At 39.8% G+C, this 18,369-nt stretch overlaps 1 protein-coding gene across 8 annotated transcripts in view; it reads left to right on the top strand.

Moving 5' to 3' along the window:
• The window catches only part of GARRE1 (granule associated Rac and RHOG effector 1), a 61,731-nt gene that overhangs the window by 24,755 nt on the left and 18,607 nt on the right, over positions 1–18,369 (top strand). For all 8 annotated transcript variants that reach the window (XM_054197501.1, XM_054197497.1, XM_054197503.1 and 5 more), the window contains 3 exons: positions 5,760–7,105; positions 15,406–15,612; positions 18,046–18,186. In XM_054197501.1, coding sequence (XP_054053476.1) covers positions 6,611–7,105; positions 15,406–15,612; positions 18,046–18,186 — 843 coding nt within the window. In that variant the 5' untranslated portion in view covers positions 5,760–6,610. The remainder of the gene's footprint in view (positions 1–5,759; positions 7,106–15,405; positions 15,613–18,045; positions 18,187–18,369) is intronic.

Here is an 18,369-nt window from a genome sequence, read left to right as displayed (position 1 = left end):
AATTGCAGGTGCAAAATAACTTAACTGATGTCAGAGATTAATGCATATTTTCTGCCAGTCAGCATTATCTGGAGATGGCTGTTCTTGTCGACTGAAAAGTTTAATTTTCAAAATATAGTTTCAGCTCTTGTATTATTCTGAAAAGTTTTATGTCCAAGTCAGTGTTTAAAAATGAAAACAAATTTAAAAAGCACACCCCCCCCTTAATTCTATGCATTTTCTTTTTATGGATGGATTAAATATATTATACAGTTGTCAAGAAACTCCTTTATATTCTCAAATTGTCATTCTTATGGCAATTTTAATATTAATAGATTTGTATTATTTGGGAGTATTGGAGATGATGTAGTTGAAGTCAGAGTTCAATTTCTTGGGTTATGAGATTTGTTACTGAAATTCTAATATTCTTTATATTTGATCTCTGGTATGTGGATTCCAATTTCTACTATTTTTGAATGGATATGTTTTGTAAATGCTAAATACACTCTATAGCTGTCAATGTAATCCATCTTTAGTTGGGATAGTGTAAAATGAATCGACTCCCAGTTAAAAATCTGTAGAATGCTATATTGATGTCTGTCTTAAAATCCCCTTCCAAAAGTAGTTGGGACTACTTGACTGTTTTTCTTAACCTCTTTATTAATGAGGATCCTGAAAAGTTTGTTTAGAGGAAAGAGTTTCTACCATCTGCTGTAGTTAACTCGTATTAGTAGCCTATTTAAAAGGAGAGGCAAGAAATAACCTCTTAGACTGCACACAGCCTGTGGCTCTTCCCTCCGGATGAAGATTTGGTGTGCGGTTCGTTTACGCCTGGAGCACACAGGTACAGTGTGTTTTACCAGGCCCCTACCTGGGACTAACTTTCTATTTCTCCTGTCTAACTACTGTGTCTTTGCCTTTGTGTAGAATACTGGTTTAGAGCCTTTCTATAGTTGGGTCTCTTAGTGCTGCCTTCTCCAGAATGCCCTGTCCCTTCTGTCCCTGCTGTTGTCTCCTTGCCTTCGCGGTGCTTGGGGTGACCAGAGTGGCAGAGCCAATTCTGTGACACACTGTGTGCTTGGTGTTGGGTCTGAGCCGGATGTCATTACCAGCCAGGGCCCCTGCTTTAGGCCACTGGGTGTCCTTGGCCAGGACCTTCGTAGTTGTGTTGCAAGGTGCTGATACACAAATTGATGTCGCTTGGGCCTTGGCTGGTAACTTTTTTGGTTCTGAGCCAGGTAGTGGTGGGAACAGTGGAAGACGGGTCTTCAGGAAAATAGCATGTGGGCTTCCCCTGCCCTTCTGCTGCCAGTTTGCTATTCAGATGTCCAAGACCATTAGCGATATTTTTATTTTTTTTAAGGTGACCACGTTTGGACTTTGGGTGGCCTGGCTGGGTGATGGATCTGAGATACACATTAGTCACAGCAGGACTTGAGGGTGGAATGATGCCTTTTAGAGTGGAGTAACTTTTGGATTTGCACCAGATCTGTGTAACTAAATGAGAGGAACTGGACAGGAGGCCCTTGGCTCTAGCAGCTTGCTGACCTTTTGGCCCTGCAGAAGGCTTTGTTTGCTCAGGCTTTGCCCTGGTAAGCAGCTGGCTGTCCTGGGTTGTTTCTCTTGGAGTTACTTTTTTTGGGACATTAATTGAATTTAGTTGCTTTCACGTTTGATTGTTTCACATGAATGGTGTGTGAAATGTTGAGTTCATCCTGAGATTTGAAATCTGTATCATAAAATTAAAACAAACGTACAATATTTGGAACTGTTACTTTCCAAAAAATTTAGCTCGGGTATTTTGGATCATCTTACTCATCAGTGTTATACTGCACATTCACTGAAAGGACAACAGAATTCATAAAGAACACCTTTGCACACAGTTTTTAAAATGGAGATCAGAACTCTTTTAAAAGCATGAAAAATTTTTTTTTGATCAAAAATTTTTTAACCAGTATGGTCTGCAAAACATTCATGTAGATGGTAAATGAAGTTGGTGGAAAGGAAGTTGCCAGTGTGGGCAATTGTGTAACTAAATAACTAGTGATACACTTGTACATTTTACTCACCACTGCCTCTGCTAGGTCTCCTGTCTTCATTCATGGAAAAAGTTGCCTCCCCTCGTAGTGGGGTGATGCTGAGCAGGAGGAATGGGGGTTATACACCTTCTTGCTGCTGTGAAGCAGAAACTGGGAGGTGCCAAATGCCATTTGTCTGAAAGTCTTCCATGATAATTTGTGTCTCTTGCAATCAGTGACATTGGAGAAAATACTTCTGACTTTCTGGGAAGTATCTAAACAAAAAATGGTGGATGTTACATTTAAAAAAAGAACAGTGAACTTGATTCGCACATGCAGTCATTTTCATGCAATTCTCCTTCCTCTATGCAAATGTGGCCATTTTTAGAGCAACTCCTGCAGATATCTGCTTGCTTCTCTCTGGAAGTTCAAATAGTTCAAACTAGTAGCAGTTCCGTAACTGTAGCATTAACTCTTTAAAACGAGAACATAAGCAATGTGGTGAGCTTTTTCAGTAGTGTTTTACAGCTTGCAACAGCATAGTGTTCAGTGTGGAGCTTGTTTTTATACTATATATTAGTTCTATTTATAATGTTGAATAGTATATGAAGAACACTGTTTTGGCCTTGATTACATAAAGGAAGGAATAAAACTTACTTGTGGCATACTATTTTTTTTGATACTTTCTACACTTGATTTCTGTGAATATTTCTGTTTTCTGCAAAATGAAATACAAGCTTAAGGTTTATATTTTGAACTGTGACATGCTGTTCTTGTATGACTAGAATATAACACTTCAATTTTTACTTTTTATTTTCTTTTTCTAATACAGCAAGAGTCAGATTGGCATAAAGCTCATATAGCTACAATACAGAGCCCCCACTTTTAGTCCATGCAGCAGGAGCAGCGGCAGACCCATAGCACTGGGGAAGGGAGAGGGGAGCGTGGGAACATTCTCTGCTTCACTTTTTCAGGAAAAGATGCAAAAGGAAGAATGTTTATTTTGTACGTAGCACGTTGAGGATCTGATTATAGAAAGTGTAAGACATGTAGCATTGCCCACATGCCTGGTGTTGAGAACTGTAGCTTTCCTGTCTCATTAAATAAGTCTCTCTTTAGATGCTGGAGACACAAGCTGTCCTCGTTAAGCTTTTGTGTTAATTTTATTACAAGGGAATATTGCAGTTGAAAATTGAATAAGTACCTGCATGTTTGACTATGAAATTGTCTAGAGGTAAAACACAATGATTTATCATGTTTGTTTATAGCTGTAGAAAATATGAAAATACCATTTTTTCCCCTATTCATTGTATTTATGTTCTTTTGGGATGTAGCATCTTTATGTATTGGCTAAATATCAGACCTTTTCAAATGATCAGGTCAGTGTCTCAGTTTGATCCTGAACGACTTGGTGTGTAATCAGAACCGCTGAGTTGTAGCGCATCTCTAATGTGCTTGTCTAATTCAGTACTGCATAGCTCGAAAACCCCTTCTTCCTAGCTTTTGGCTCTAATTAACATTTAGATGTTTCATGATCATTGCTTAAGTTCCTGTGCCATGTGAAATTCATGTCTACTTAGGAAAAATAGTCACCAATTTACTTCTACAATGCATATAAATTAACCAACTCTCTTGTTCCATCTACATTTATATGCAATCAAGAAAACCAATTTAATCATACTTTCCACTGTAAGGCACCATAGCTTGTAGAGCAAAGAGAAAAATATTTTCAGCTATGCATATATCAAGACTTCTTATAAAATTCTGGGTTTAATGGGTTTATTGCATTTTGATGCATTCAATCTGAATATCGAGAGAAGTATAAAGTAGTTAAGAAAGAAAGTAATCAGAGTACTTTAATGAGGGATGCTGACATGCATATGGGAATTTCTGCTGTATTTTATGTGTATGTCATCTTTTAAAAAGTGGGAATACAAAAGGATATTTGCTCTAGATGTCAGAAGCAGAACCATCTGCAGCAATGGCTTCCTGAAAAACTCATGTGTCTGTTGTTTTAGTGGGTGTGAGACTCTTGGGCTCTATGTCTTGTTTTGTCCTGCTGTGTCTTGCTTGCTGCTTTGTCTGGGGATTTTGTATCATATGTATGTGTCAAAAAACACCCTGTGAGTGAATCGGTATCTTTTTTGGCTGAAGATAAAATCTTTATTCCCCAACCACTTTGACAATATTAATACAGATTTTATATCTCAACTATAATAGCTAAAGGAACATTTTGTTGTTGAATTAAAGGGCTTCTTCCCGATATGGCTGGATTATTCTTTTAAGTACTGAGGTAAAAAACACTGTTATGAATTACTGTTTGATATTAGCCTTGTATGTTGCAATTGCCGCAGTAAGGAAAAGAATGTCCTAATTTGATCAAATCAACTTATGTGGATTTGTAGGAAAGGGAGAGAGTGGCATAAAGTGTGACAAATAGCTCGGACTAAATAAACTGATGGAACAAATTGTATTTGTCTACATTATACTTTCCTCTGATAATGTCCTAAGGTTGTTAATCAGTGTTGGTTGCAGTCTTAGGAAATAGAATGGGTTTCTCCCAAAGCGAGGAGCACTGTAGCAAGTTTCCTGCCCAGAGCCCTGGAGTGGGGTTTCCCAGCCTGACCGAGCTGGGGGTGAGAGGGAATTAGCTCAGTGCGGTGCTGACTCTGGCATGGGAGAGAGGAAGACGATCGAGGTGGGATTAATTAACAAGCTATAGATTCATAGTGCATAACAAAAATAAATCTTTCACACACATGTGTATATTTATATAAAATGTGTATGTAAATGAGCTCCTAGGGTAAGTGTGACCATTGTCTGGATGTATGGCTCCAGCCTGTAAACATGATCATGAGATGCCAAGCCCTCTCCCGTTAAGAGCTGTGTTTGGCCAAGGGTAAGGGCTTAAAAATCTTCGTGCCCTTTTCCAGAAGCTCCAGTTCCTCCAGCCTGGCCTTGACCATCTCCTGCTGCCAGCTGACCCCTTCTCACTCCTCAGGCTCTGCACACATTCCTGCCGATGCCTTCAAGAAAGTGCTCTTGGCTCTCCAGCTGCACCAGTTTGCTAGCAGGAGCAGGGCACTCCTAGGAGCTGTATTCCCTCCCTACTTTCCTGTCTGGTGAGAGTGTTATTTAGGCCAATCTGTTGGGCAGTTCTGCCTGATATGATACCTTGCAAATGATAGGTGCTGTCCCTCATCCTGAAATGGGATGTGTATGTTGTCTTTTTCAGCTGATTTCCATTAGGATACAGACAGATTTGTCTGCTGTTGTACTGAAAAAAAAAATATTATGGACCTGTAACTGTTGATTTAGTAAATTAGTAAAATGAATGGGAGTCTGATTTCTGCAATAAATTGTGTGTGAAAAAAGGTTTCATTGACTTAATTCTTAAATTATTTTAAAAGGATGAGGTTAGAAAATGTAATTAACTCCTCCTGAGCTCTGCATTAATAGCCTTCCACTGTTCTTAACTGTGTAAGGGCTGCACTGGGGATTAACTGTAGTCTTAAATTGGACAGTCTAGGATGGGAGAATGAGTAAGAAAACGTTCAGCAGTCTTGAGTTTAGTAACAAAATGACACCAACTTGTAACTAACTGACTTTTAAACTCTCACTGCAATTCTCCCCGCCTTTTGTTCTTACCTGTTGTCAACAACATCTGCCCAGAGAAGTATAGCAGGACGTTGCAGGAGTTAAAACATTAAACCTTCTCATTGTTCCATAACACTTTAAACTTTTTTTTTTTTCCCTCCACAGGAAATGACCTAGAGGCCTTACAAGTACATTTGTGCATTTTTGTTCTGAGTCTACAATTGAGGGCAAATGCAGTCTGGAAGCACCATTTCTTAATCTTACAACGGAAACAACTACCTCAACAAAGAAGGAAAGGAGGAAAGGGGAAGAAGGCTTGCAATAATAAACACTCTAATTTTTAATAGCTGTACTTGCAAAGTCTTCTGTAAACAGAGTCCAGATTTTTTTTTTCCCTCCAGTATTAAGAAGAGACACTACAAGTAAACTAATTTGGCAGACTGGATCTGTCAAGACATTTGAAGATATTTGATCTGCTGACATAAGGATTTGCCTTTTCAAGGAAGGAGCCTCTGCACTGCTTTTATAATCGCTGTTGATCGGTGGTTTGCTCCACTTTTCCTGGTATTACTAATGGTGAAATTGTATTAAGGTATTGCTTCTAAAACTATTGTTTGCATTGACAAAAATAACTTTTGTAGACTTAATAGCAAGTGACAGTAATATGCTCATGAAGAAATTGTAGGCGGTAACTTCTCTGCTCTGGCACTGCTTTTCTGAGTGCAGAGTGGAATACCAAACTAGAGACAGAGCATTATTAAGATAACTTCGGCTTGCTTTTTGAGTACAGTTTCTAACTGCAGCAGGGCTGCACTGAACACTGAAAATACAAAGTCAGCAAATCCGCTGCCTTTCTCACTGCTGATACAGATTATACAGACGCTTGCCTTTTTGAAATGCCTTTTGTGAAACCTATGTACACAGTCCTCCACTGTTACTGTACATAACTATATATTTGAGGAAGGAATTTGACAAGTGATTGTTAAATCGAGAAATCTTTAGACAAGCACTCACTTATGTATTGCTGTAGTGCACAAGAAAGCAAAATGGACTATAAGCGGCGCTTTTTGCTTGGCGGGTCCAAGCAAAAAGTGCAGCAACACCAGCAGTATCAAATGCCTGAGCTAGGCAGGACCCTGAGCGCGCCACTGGCATCCACCACCCCGGCGTCCCCCTTGGTCTCCTCGGCTGCTGCGGGCAGCTGCAGCCACCCCGTCTCCCACACTACTCCCATCGCGGACATCCAGCAGGGAATCTCCAAATACCTGGATGCACTCAACGTGTTTTGCCGTACGAGCACTTTCCTTACAGACCTTTTCAGCAGTGTATTTAGGAACTCGCACTATTCTAAGGCAGCTATGCAACTGAAAGACGTGCAGGAACATGTCATGGAAGCAGCAAGTCGACTCACAGCAGCAATAAAACCAGAAATAGCAAAAATGCTGATGGAACTGAGTGCAGGAGCTGCAAATTTTAAAAATCAAAAAGAGTTCAGCCTACAAGACATTGAGGTAGGTTACCTTGTGGGATACTGTTCTGCGTGTGAATTTCTGTCATTCTTTCTTAATTGGACTTCTCTTCAAAATCACTTCTACAACAAAAGTTCTCTCTGCCTTGCTTTGTACTTGTGGGCAACGCTGGTGAAAAGACAACATCTATTCTTGTGTTTTTTTCTTGAAAGTATTAAGTTATTTGCAATACCTGACTTCCAACTATGTTGAATTAGGAATTCAGTGGGTATTCCTGTATAAGAACTTGCACCTTATTTAAAGATTTCATGAAATAAGAAAAATGAATTACAATTAAATTGTACTACCTAATATGATTCTAAATGGTAATGTTCCATATGATTTAAACTTAAAACCAGCAATGCAACTACCTCTTTCTTCTTTGGGGAAACCACCATTAGTTTAAAAAAACATAATAATGCAAAACAAAAAAACCCCAACACCCTGCCCTTCCAAACCAACTAAATAAAAGTTTTAAACACTTTTCTGTTTTATGTTAGCTAGTATTTCTAGTGATATTAAGCCATCGTATTCTAAATTAACCTATACTTCCCTTAGTATTATCTGTTCTGAGGGGAAACCACTTGGGAGTGGCCTGTTGTCATCAGTGTTTGTGTAAAACTGCATATTGTTGACTAATGATCAAAATTTATGTAAAATAACATTTTATTGCTCTTCAAAACACTTTTGTCTTTGTGAGCTGCTGTGCTTAAAAGGCAAATACCGTGCTAGTGTGAGAGATTTGTGCTGTAAAACTTTGTCATGACCTTGCTGTAATTCCCATGGACTGTCAGGGAGTGCCCAGCAGTCAGAACCCAGAGGTTTGAAGCTGGGAGCGTCCCCAGCGCTCCTCGCGCCTCGGTACGACTGGGGATTTCTCTGCTAGTGACAGTCACATATGCATCCCTGGTGTTTTAAGTCATTCTTCGTGTTTTGATGTATTTCCTTACTTTACAGCAGTCTTTGCAAAGTTTTTCCTACAGAATTCCATCCTGAGTGGAAAACCTGATTTTGAGTTCTCTTGTTTTTGATTTAGGTTTCGGGTAACTTTGTAAGGATGAATGTTACACATGCATACTTATCAAGCATTATCTGCTTCCTGTAACTGCACAACTTATGGGTGAAGTAGTTCAGTAGAATGTTATTTGTAGTACATAACTGTAGTGAGGAATATGACTGACAGTTTTCAGTGTTGTATACTCAGTATAAAATGAAGGAAGATTGGCTATATATTTGTTATAAATGTCTTTTGTAGACTGGTATTTTTGAAAATAATAACATCACTATGTTTACCTAAGGCTGTAGGAAAAAAAAAAACAAACTTCTTTTTTCTAAATTTAAAAAATCAACGTGAGTTTATGTAATTAGGATCTTGATAATACCTGTGCTGAAAGACTTTTTTTTAATGAAGAAAAAAAAAAAAAGGCAAAAACCTGCAAAAGACTCCCAGTTTTCTAGGGCTTTTTGTAGATTTTGAAACTGTCTTGCAAAATGTGGGCAACTATCTGTATACTACTTCTGTAACCTAGTCAAGCAATTCTAGGTGCTAATTCATAGCTTCAGTCAGTGGAGTTCCTGAGCAAAAGCAGAGCATTGTTGGCATATGTTGGCTGCGCATCTTGCTGGCTTAAAGCAGAGGCAGAGAGACGTGCTCTGGTCTCTGCTTTGCCTGTACAGACCTGATCCTTCTTCCTCAGCTCCGTCTCCACCTGCAGCATTCTCTGCACCAGGCAGCTCTGCATGGTGGGGACAGACAGAAAGAGAATCTAAGCAGCACAGCTGGATTGCTTGGTTTTCTTTTCAGGTGTGTCTTGTGGAGATCGACCACTTGTCACCCTACTTTTCTTACACCTTTTCTTATTTAAAACAGCATCTTGCGCATAGCTTTTAAAAAAGTCAACATGCAAGATTTATGGGTACCTTTGTGTAATGAGATGAACGTTGCATTCTGGTTTTGCTTAAGAACCAGTAAAATTTAAGGATTTGACTCTGACTGACGCGCTTGTTTTATAAGTCAGGCAGGGAGCGTGGTTGAGATTATTTAAGTGTATGGACAAGCAATTTGGGTGATTGTGCCCTGGAAGCAGTTATCAGTTGCTCATTGTCAAAATGGACCTTGGCCAAGGTCAGGATAGAGAATATATTTAAGTTTGTGGGTGACTTGACAGTACGTTATATAAATATGCTGGAAGACTTGCTGAATTAAAAATAATCTTGAATTGAAGGAATGAGTTTTCCAGTTGGGATGGAATTCAGAGGGGAAAACTGAATGTTATGATATTTAAATAGAAATTTTCAGTCTCACAAGTGGAGCCCGCTGGGCAGCAGTTGTGAAGATCAATTCTGGGGCTCATGATAGTCATATGCTGAGTAGGAGTCAGTGTTGTGCGGCTGCAAATAATAAATCAATGGTGTTGCTATTGTGCCAAGAGGCAGTTGTCATGTATTTAATGCAACTGTAACCTGCAAGAACCATGAAATAAGCATTCAACTCTCTTCGCTTTGGTTATTATGGCCTTAAATGCAACAGTGCCCCCATGCACCACTGCTGTTGCGCTTAGAGAAATAGTGAGCAACTGGAGAGACCCCAGACGAGAGTAGCGAGAGTAATCGGACACCCAGGAAATAGGACTTCAGGACAAATTGCAAAGACTGACTCTGCAGAAGAGAAGACTAAGAAGGAAAATCAGAGTTGTTCAGGTATGTAAGAAGCTGCCAGAAGATGTGGCAGCGTCCTGTTCTTCACGTCTACATAAGGTGGAGCAAGAAGTAATGAACTTAAATTTCAGAAGGAAAGATTCATGTTAGATGTTGTGGAAGCACTTTGTAGCGTTAGTGAAGCAGTGAGGTGGATTGCTACAAAGGGCAGGGAGCCTCCATCATAAAGAACTTACGGAACAGGTTAAACCTGCGTCTAGCAAAACTGACCCAGGTGAAATTGCTCCTTGGTTGGGACAGCGGGATGACCTTTTGAGAGCCTCTCCTGCTCTGCTTCTCTACAACTTGGAGTCTGAGCTATATATGCTGAAATTTTAAATTAAAAAATGTGTGATTTCCAGCACCCCACCCCCCAATACATAGAAAAGTTAACATTTCATAAAACTACCAGCAGGATTGAAAAACTCGCAATGGAAGCAAAAAAATATAAAAGGCTTGCCTGACTTCATCAGAGTTCGCTGGCCAGGGGAAACAAGGGGAGAACAGTGTGAGAGGCAGTGTAATTTTTTCCTTGGGAAATACAGGAATAGCTAAAGTTGCTTCTGCAGTTTCTCTAGTAGGTGACTGAAAGAACTTACAGCTCAGAGAGAATGGAGAGATGGTCAAATGTGTGAGTGGCAGCTCAGCAATATTCCATGAAGAGGAGCTCCAGAACATCTTCTGTGAGGGATGGAGCCTGGTATTGCGGAAGCAGCAGGGGGGTGAGGTGTAATCCATGGAGGGGTGGGAGGACAGAGCCCAAAATTCCTGGGAAGGACATGAGAATGAGGCTTTCTCTGTGCATGAGTCCAGCTGAGGAAAGTATACTTTTCCTAAGCCGTCTTCAACAAAGGCTGTGTGTTTTGAGGAAGAATGAGAAATATAAGCAGAGGAGGTTTGGCTTTAGAGATTTAGGAGAGAGCTATAGCATTTCTGAGGTGCCATACGTTTTTATCTAGTCTAGCGGGCTCAGGGAAGGCAATAGCAAGAAAACTTCAAGTTCTGATGAACATACACTGACTTGGATTTGGACTAAAAACGGTTGTGCAGCCTGCACTGTAGCAGCACTGGGAGAGGTTTTTAATTTATTTATATTTTTTTTAGCAGAACAGAGCTTGCTAGTTTAGAACTGTCTGCCAGGATGTGTAAGAAGGTGACTTCTCTTGATCAAAGTGTTGGTGACAGATGGAGTTTCCCAAGGTTTCTTAATTTCAGAAATGCAAATGCTGATTTTTATTTTCTGGCTTTCTTTTTCCTCTGTCAAAAAACTTTGAATTCTCAGGTGTTTTATGCCTGTGTGGGTGAGGAACAGCTTGGAAATCAGGGGGAACAAGTTGAGTTTTCCAGATCTGTTAAAGTTTTGTAAGCTGGAAGAATGCAGTAAAACTGTATTTCTGTTAATAAAAGCGTTAAAGGAAATCAGCGGGTGGGAACTTAAAACTGCAAAAAAGTTTGTCTGTTGCCTCATGTGTTGTGAAGCTTTGCAGCAGCCTCAGTGCTGCAAAATGCAAAGAAGGAATCTTGGTTTAGTTACATGGAGCTTGGGCATTGCCTTGAAAGTGGTAGCAATTGCAGAGATGTACACGTTGTGTTCCTGAACAACAGGGAAGCTTGGGCACTCTGTTTTGTATTAAATGGAGATAATTTTGGCCTTTTATGTGTATAAAATAACTGAGGATTTTTGAACAAGAATCTTATGGGACAAAAGCGTCTGAGTAAATAAAAAATGTAGGCTTTTCTTAGCAAACATTGTAAAACCCAATTTAAATATATTTTTTTATTATTATTATCTTTCCTGTGATTTGCAGAGATTGAATTCAGACTCTTCTGAGTTGAGGAATTGTTAGTAGCAAAAAGCTGCTTCAAATCAGTAGAAAATGCTGGGGCTTGCTGGAATGACGGGCTCTTATCTTGGTCTATAATCTCATGCTCTGCTCTCAGATCTGCTAGCGTTGTCTTTGGAAATATTTTGTATTACATTTTAATTGCTGCTTTTTATTTTGAAAATGCTTAACGCTTAAATGCTTTTTTGCTAAATTATGGTGAGCATTTTAGTAGCTGTCAATATCAGCTTATCATCACTGCTTGGCTTTTAGGTTGGCTCTCAGCAGGAATGAGTCTGTTAGGTTGCCCTTGTCTGCTCATCCTGCAGGTGTAAAGGTGCACCTTCTGCTGGAATCCAGTTTATCTGGTAGGTAACTCTTCAGTGAGCAGGATCCTGTCTTCCCTTGGAGGTGCTTTGGTCATGAGATCATTCTTCCGAACTGCAGGGCATTGCTGCGTAGTGAAGATGAATAATATTCTGCCCGCTTTCAGGAATATGTGGGAAAGGGGGTTATCTCATCATCTGGTACAGCAGTTTGAGTCATACCTTGTCGTTCACTTCATTATATTGCTGTTTTAACCTCGTCTCTTCAGTGGGTAGATGGGTTGTGCTTACTGTTACCAAAGCCAGTAAGAACTCTGTTAAGGGAAATGAGGGTAGTAGGAAACCACTGAATAAGCATGTTGTGGTGTTTGGGGGTTTTTCAGGGTTTTGTTTGTGTAGGGAAAGAGCTCCCCACTCCCCACCCACCTTCCCCCCACCCCCCCAAAAAAAAAAAAGAGAGAAAAAGAAATACTACTACAAAAAATGGTGCTTGGAACTGCAGGTCAGTGTTTGTTTGGAAGTTGGGCAAGTTTGGAAGATGGGCACTGGTTACTTGCTAACTTTATTAGTGGTAGTGTTCTGTTATAAAGAATCTGTTGTATAAGATTTGCTTGCCAGGGAATTTGCATGGCATCACTGTTTAGCAATGAAATGTGGCAATTTTATGTGTGCACTTTGGCCAGCAAAATATTCCAAAGTTGATTGTGTGCCCCATGAGGAGGATAATATGGGACAGAGTGACCTAACACTGCATCTCCACCTGATGCTTCTCTTGGTACGTAACCAGTTTGATTGAGCTTGTCACGTGCTTCAGAGACAAGGAAGTCTGAGGTGAGACCTCACCAAAAAGTCCTGTTGCTTCCAGCTGCCGGAACAGGAAGGCAGTTTCCTTTCGGTAAGGTCATTCAGCTGCTGGGAGAAATAGTTGTCCTGCCTGGTAACGGGTTAGGAACACCAAGGTGCTAAATCTGTATTTCTTGGGACAAAAAATTTGCAAGCTGAAGAGCTTGTTGTATATGCAATATAAATGATTCTAAGAAATGGAGTAAGAAAACACCAACGCTACCAAGAAAAACTTACTAGCTGACACCGGTGATGATTCCACTTCATCTTGGATTACTACATAGTCTCCAGGTTTTGGGTTGTTCTTGTTATGGCCTAAAGCAGGAGAGTCAAACACTTCTGCATGCAGAAAGTAGGGAAAGATAAACTCTGAAAAGAGATGGTGGTGTCTAACTATGAAAAGACCGCATCCATACGCTAATATCATTCTGCAGATTTTGCAACAAGAGATTTAGTATATTGCTTTACGCTCTCTGGTAGCTGTTGGCCAACCCTGGCTGTGTTTGTGAAACTGGTGGTGGCCGTACTTCTTTCCCACAGTAAAGACAGATTCAGCTCTTTGGAAGAAAATCCTCAAGAAGTGAACTTTAAAGCAGAGTGAGTTTGGCATCTGCAATGAGTGTTTGACAGTGTAAAAACCCTCCACCACTTGGATTTTATTTAAGCAGTTAAAACCATCCTTACCCATTTCTGAGGAAGACACAAATAGATTATTTTTCAAACAAAATAGAAGGTCAGTAAAGCAGATGTTACTATTTATCTTCACTGTTTGACATTGTAAATTATACTAGGAATGTTGTGTGCTGCCACTTAAAAACTAAATCATTTGTTTATTTTGAGCGTTATTCCCAGGCAGGGGAAACTTCAACCTCTGTACCTTAAATATTCTTTGAAACTTAATCGGCTTGGAATTCCTAATGAGTCCTAGTTTCTTCTTCCCCTGAGAACTGCATTCTTCATACAGAAATATTCAGATAGCTAGTTGTCTTTTCCTGCAGTTTTCTTATAAATTTTTCTGATCTTATAGCCAGGAAAGCTGGAGTTTTCTTCATTTTATCATTTGCTGGCTGCTTCTTTTAATAAGGCAAACTCCACTTTCAGAGCTCAGTCAAAGTACCAAAAATGTTTAATTTTAAGCCTGTACAAAGAAGGGAAGTGATTGAACCAGAATGGAATGTCAAAAGGAGTCCGGATGCAGTGGAAAAAAGCATTGCCACCACTGGCTCTTCTGAAGGAGATAGTTAATGCATATAACTGTTCGTGGGACTGCAGAGTCTTGCCAGTAAGATCATTGTGTCTGAATATTTTTATTCCAGAAGAATGTAGCTGAAAATAAGCCAGATGATTTATTTGCTCCAAGGCACGATGGCTTTGTACATTATCTGTGTATTTTATGAATTATTCCTAAAATGGAATTCAAGTTGAATCTTTTTTAATAAATCAAAGTCAAATATACATTTTTAAACCACTTTGTGTGACGAACTCCACAGAAGAAACAAAACACTTTGAATAGCTTTTAAATACTTTCTGCAGTAATTTGGAAAATACTTGCTTCTCTGCCGTGTTCTAGTTAGGCTTTGGTGTGCTGAGGAGAGCACGGCCCTGGGGGCCGATGGAGCTGCTCTCCTGCTGGCCTCCTGGGTGGCTGTGCTCCCATCGGCTCTCCCACACCTAAACACTGCCTTTGTGCCACCTGCTCTGTTTGGCTTGGAGTAACTGGGGCACATGTCTGTCCTTGGCCATAATTCTCGTTAGCATTGGTCAGAGAGGGAGATGAATGGGGGATGGAAAGGTGGAGGGAACAGGTCCGGGGTGTGGAGCCCAGCTGGGGCTGGCGGAGGAGGGTGCCGTGCCTTGCCCTCAGCCCCGCGAGCGGCACCATCAGCCCTTCGCCGCCCCGCCTCTCCTCACACCCTCGAGCGAGGATTACATGGCCCATTTCAGTGAAATACTCCAAAGAGAAGATTTGTGCCAGCGTTAGCAGTTCCTGTCAGACAATGCAAGTGACAGGGCTGCAACTTTGTGCAGGCGTCCTGCAGTCACCGTTGTGTTCTAAAAATGGCACTCTGCTGCCACGGGATTATGTGCCAAAGTGGTTTTCATGCTTGTTACTGGTTATTGCTCTGCTTGGAAGATAAACTGCTGGATTAAACTTTACTGATTTTTTTATGATCATGTTTTTAAAAAATTTAGATTTTTTTTGGTTTGGTTTTTTTTTTAGCATAAAATCAGCTAGCTCTATGTGCAAGTGGGTTTTGCTGTTGATTTTGTCCTTGTCATAATATGCTGCTCCCATTTTTGTATTGGTTCATGTGCTCGATATTGCCAAGTACCTTAAAAAGCTCTTCATTCTTCAAATAACTCTAACTTAAGTGCAGAAGTAAAAATGACATGGCATCAGTCTGATCTCCCCTTAATTCATAGAGACCAACGCTCACTCACTGTTTACCTTATTTTAAGTAAATGGTTAAATATCATGATCCAAAGTGTTATTTTAATAAAAAAAGATCTGAATTTAACTTAATTCCTTACCTCAAACACTGAACAAAAAAGAAGGGAAACTTACGTGAAATCTTCAATTTGCTTGAAAAATGGTTTGTTTCTTGTCCTGCAGGTACTCGGGCGATGTTTCTTGACAGTGATGCAGGTCCACTTTCAGTTCCTCTCACAAGCTTTGCAGAAGGTCCAGCCAGTGGCACACTCCTGCTTTGCGGAAGCTGTAGCGCAGGAGAAAAAGAACGTTAGTGGGGCTGGAGCCTCAAATTTAAGCCCCACAAATGAGCTGGAAGATGCAATAAGATCATGGAGAGGAGCAGCTGAGGTACGGAGGTCTTACTGCAGTGACATTGTATTTAGTGAAATGCCATTTACATTAGTGAAACCTAAATTCAGGATGCCCTAATAAAGGAAGAAAATCTCTGATTTTAAAGACATACTACATTTGAAGGCGGGGAACATGGTGCAGTTAATTTCCAATGCTAAAACTTGTTTTACCTATATGGTTGATTCTACTACCTCTGCTCTGTGTCAAGTTTTCTTTGTGATATGATTGTACCTAAGGAGTGCACAAACAGTGGAAACAGCTTTTTGTTATTAGTAATGAATTAAAAACGTTCAAATGTGGTTTGTCAGACAGAGGGAATCTGAAAGAACCAGTACAAGTCCTTGCAAAAACAGAGCAAAATCTTGATGAAAAATAATTTATATAATGTCTATTTCTCTTAAATTTTGAGCATGAATTCTGTTTCATACATAAAGATCTTTATGTAACTTTTAACACTTTTGTCTTCATGCTGTTAAGCTTGATGCATCGGTTGTTGGAATGTTAATCAAATTACTTAAATGTACCACTGTCAGGACTTTATTTTCACAGACACTTGCCATCTGTGGAATCCTTACTTTTCCTGCTGAAAAAAGTCCTTTCCAGAGATGAATAGTTGTATGAGCTTTCTGCTTTCCCTTGCACTATTGAGGTCTGCAGCTGATAGATCAAAATGGATTCAGGCTCCAAGTGCCCCCTTTACTTAAATTCAAGTAACTCGGAGCGTGTGCTTTTGAAGTCGAATTTGGCAGCCCCCACAGGCATGTTAATCATCTTGACTGCAAATCTTGTCAAGGTTTCCATTTATCAACTAACATCTGCAAGGTATATGAAAGCAAACAAGTTTCCTTCAGAACTCAGAATGCAGAGGAATTGCCTGTAATTTTTACTGCGGTATAAATTGATTTCACTGGATTTGAGAGTCTTTTAGGTGTATTACGGATAATCGTAACAGGTCTAATTCTGGTACAGCTTTACTCCTTCTGCATAAAAATAGTTAATTTTATGTTTAATATACTTAGTTCCTTAAAACTACGTTACAATTTCTATAAATGCCCTGCAATTGCTATCAAGTTTGTTTAAAATGTGGTTAAAATTAAACTTAGGTTTGCAGAACGCTAAGGAGGTTTTTTACCTCCTTAACAGGCCACTTCAGCTATTTCTGTTAATAAAACCGGTATTTTGAAATAGAGTTTAGTACAAGTATTACAGTAATCAAATCCTTTATTAAATACACATGGAGAGGAGAAGAGAAAAATGCAGATTTTCCCCAATTCCAGAATAACAATAGAAGGCACTTCTCTGATTTTTATGATTGACTAAAATAAGTATTTGTGTGGGGTTTTAGGATAGCATAAGAAAAACCTGTGTTCTGTAAATAAATAAAATCTCTCTCCTAATTGTAGACAGACTAATACGCAATTCCTTTTTAGTGGCAGGGAGATCTGAGATACTGAAATCTTACCAAATCTTTACATTATGGAGTGGAAGGCAATCAATTATTTCCGTATAAAATCAGCCTCTTGGGCAGCAGAATACACTGCTGGTTCAAAATGAAGTTTAAGATGATGGTTTGTCAATAGCTCAGAACTATTTTACCTTTTTAAGATTTTCAGTTGGAAAATGCTGTAATTCTGTATGTGTTGATGAGGTGCACAATGTGTGTCTGTCCGTTGGCTGTCGTACCGAAAATCCCCAGTTTGGACATCCTGCTTTAGAGCCAGATCCTTCCTAGGCTGAAAACCAAGCCGTAGCTGAGGCATTAAATGCAGTAGGCTTCTGCAGAAGAATATGCTTCTATTTCTTTTACCCTGCTCAGTAGTGTAATATTTTACAGTTAAAACTAGATATTTGGCTTTTCATATTTCTTATTTTTCAAAATCGTATTACATAAAGCTGTTCTCTTCTTGTGCAAAGTTGATCTTGTAGTCTTGTGTGGCTCTTCTCAAATTGCACCATAGTAATCGCCCTTAATTTCATAAAATATATCCTCTTCTGTACACAGGAGTGTTTGTACACAGGAGTGTTTGTACACAGGAGTGAACCGATCTGTTTGTGTGGCAAGCAGTACCCTTTATGTTGAAGTCCCGACTCCCTCCTCTGGTGCCCACAGTCATCATGTGGCCAGTGTAACAGGATCCTCAGTGCCGGGAGGGAGCTGAAATAGTAACAGCAAACAATGCTGAGGGAAGCTGCTGGCCAACACTTATGTGCCAGACAAATTACGTGAGCCTTGGACTTTCAAAGTAGCAGTAGAGGTTTAATAAGCTGTAATAAATCATTCCTACCAGATCCTTTCCACCAGGTGCTGCTTCTTATCTCCTTTATAATGTTTTAAACTCAGGGGTTTTTTTGGTCTGTTTAAAATTTAAATAAGCTCGACCTGGTTTAGTGTTGAACCTCTTTACCCTGGATTTTGATTTTACATTACAGGCCACATCTCGACTGCGAGAAAGAGGCTGTGATGGGTGTTTGGCAGGAATTGAAGTTCAGCAGCTTTTCTGCTCACAGAGTGTGGCAATCCCTGAACATCAGCTCAAAGAGCTAAACATGAAAATTGACAGTGCTTTGCAGGTGAGTTTTTAAAGTCTGCTGCTCTAGTGCGCAGGTAATACAGTCCATGGGCCAAAGAATGAAGTGGAGAAGGAATGTATTACTGTAGAAACAGGTACCACGGGCAGCCGTGAGGGGGTTGAGAATTACGGCATTGGAATCTTATGATCAATGTGTGTATGCTGTAGAACTGAGTAGGGTAAA

Source organism: Rissa tridactyla, chromosome 4, assembly GCF_028500815.1.
Source record: "Rissa tridactyla isolate bRisTri1 chromosome 4, bRisTri1.patW.cur.20221130, whole genome shotgun sequence".
Classification (NCBI taxonomy): domain Eukaryota; kingdom Metazoa; phylum Chordata; class Aves; order Charadriiformes; family Laridae; genus Rissa; species Rissa tridactyla.
Note: the sequence above shows the minus strand (reverse complement) of the source record. Positions and strands in the feature narration are given on the sequence as shown.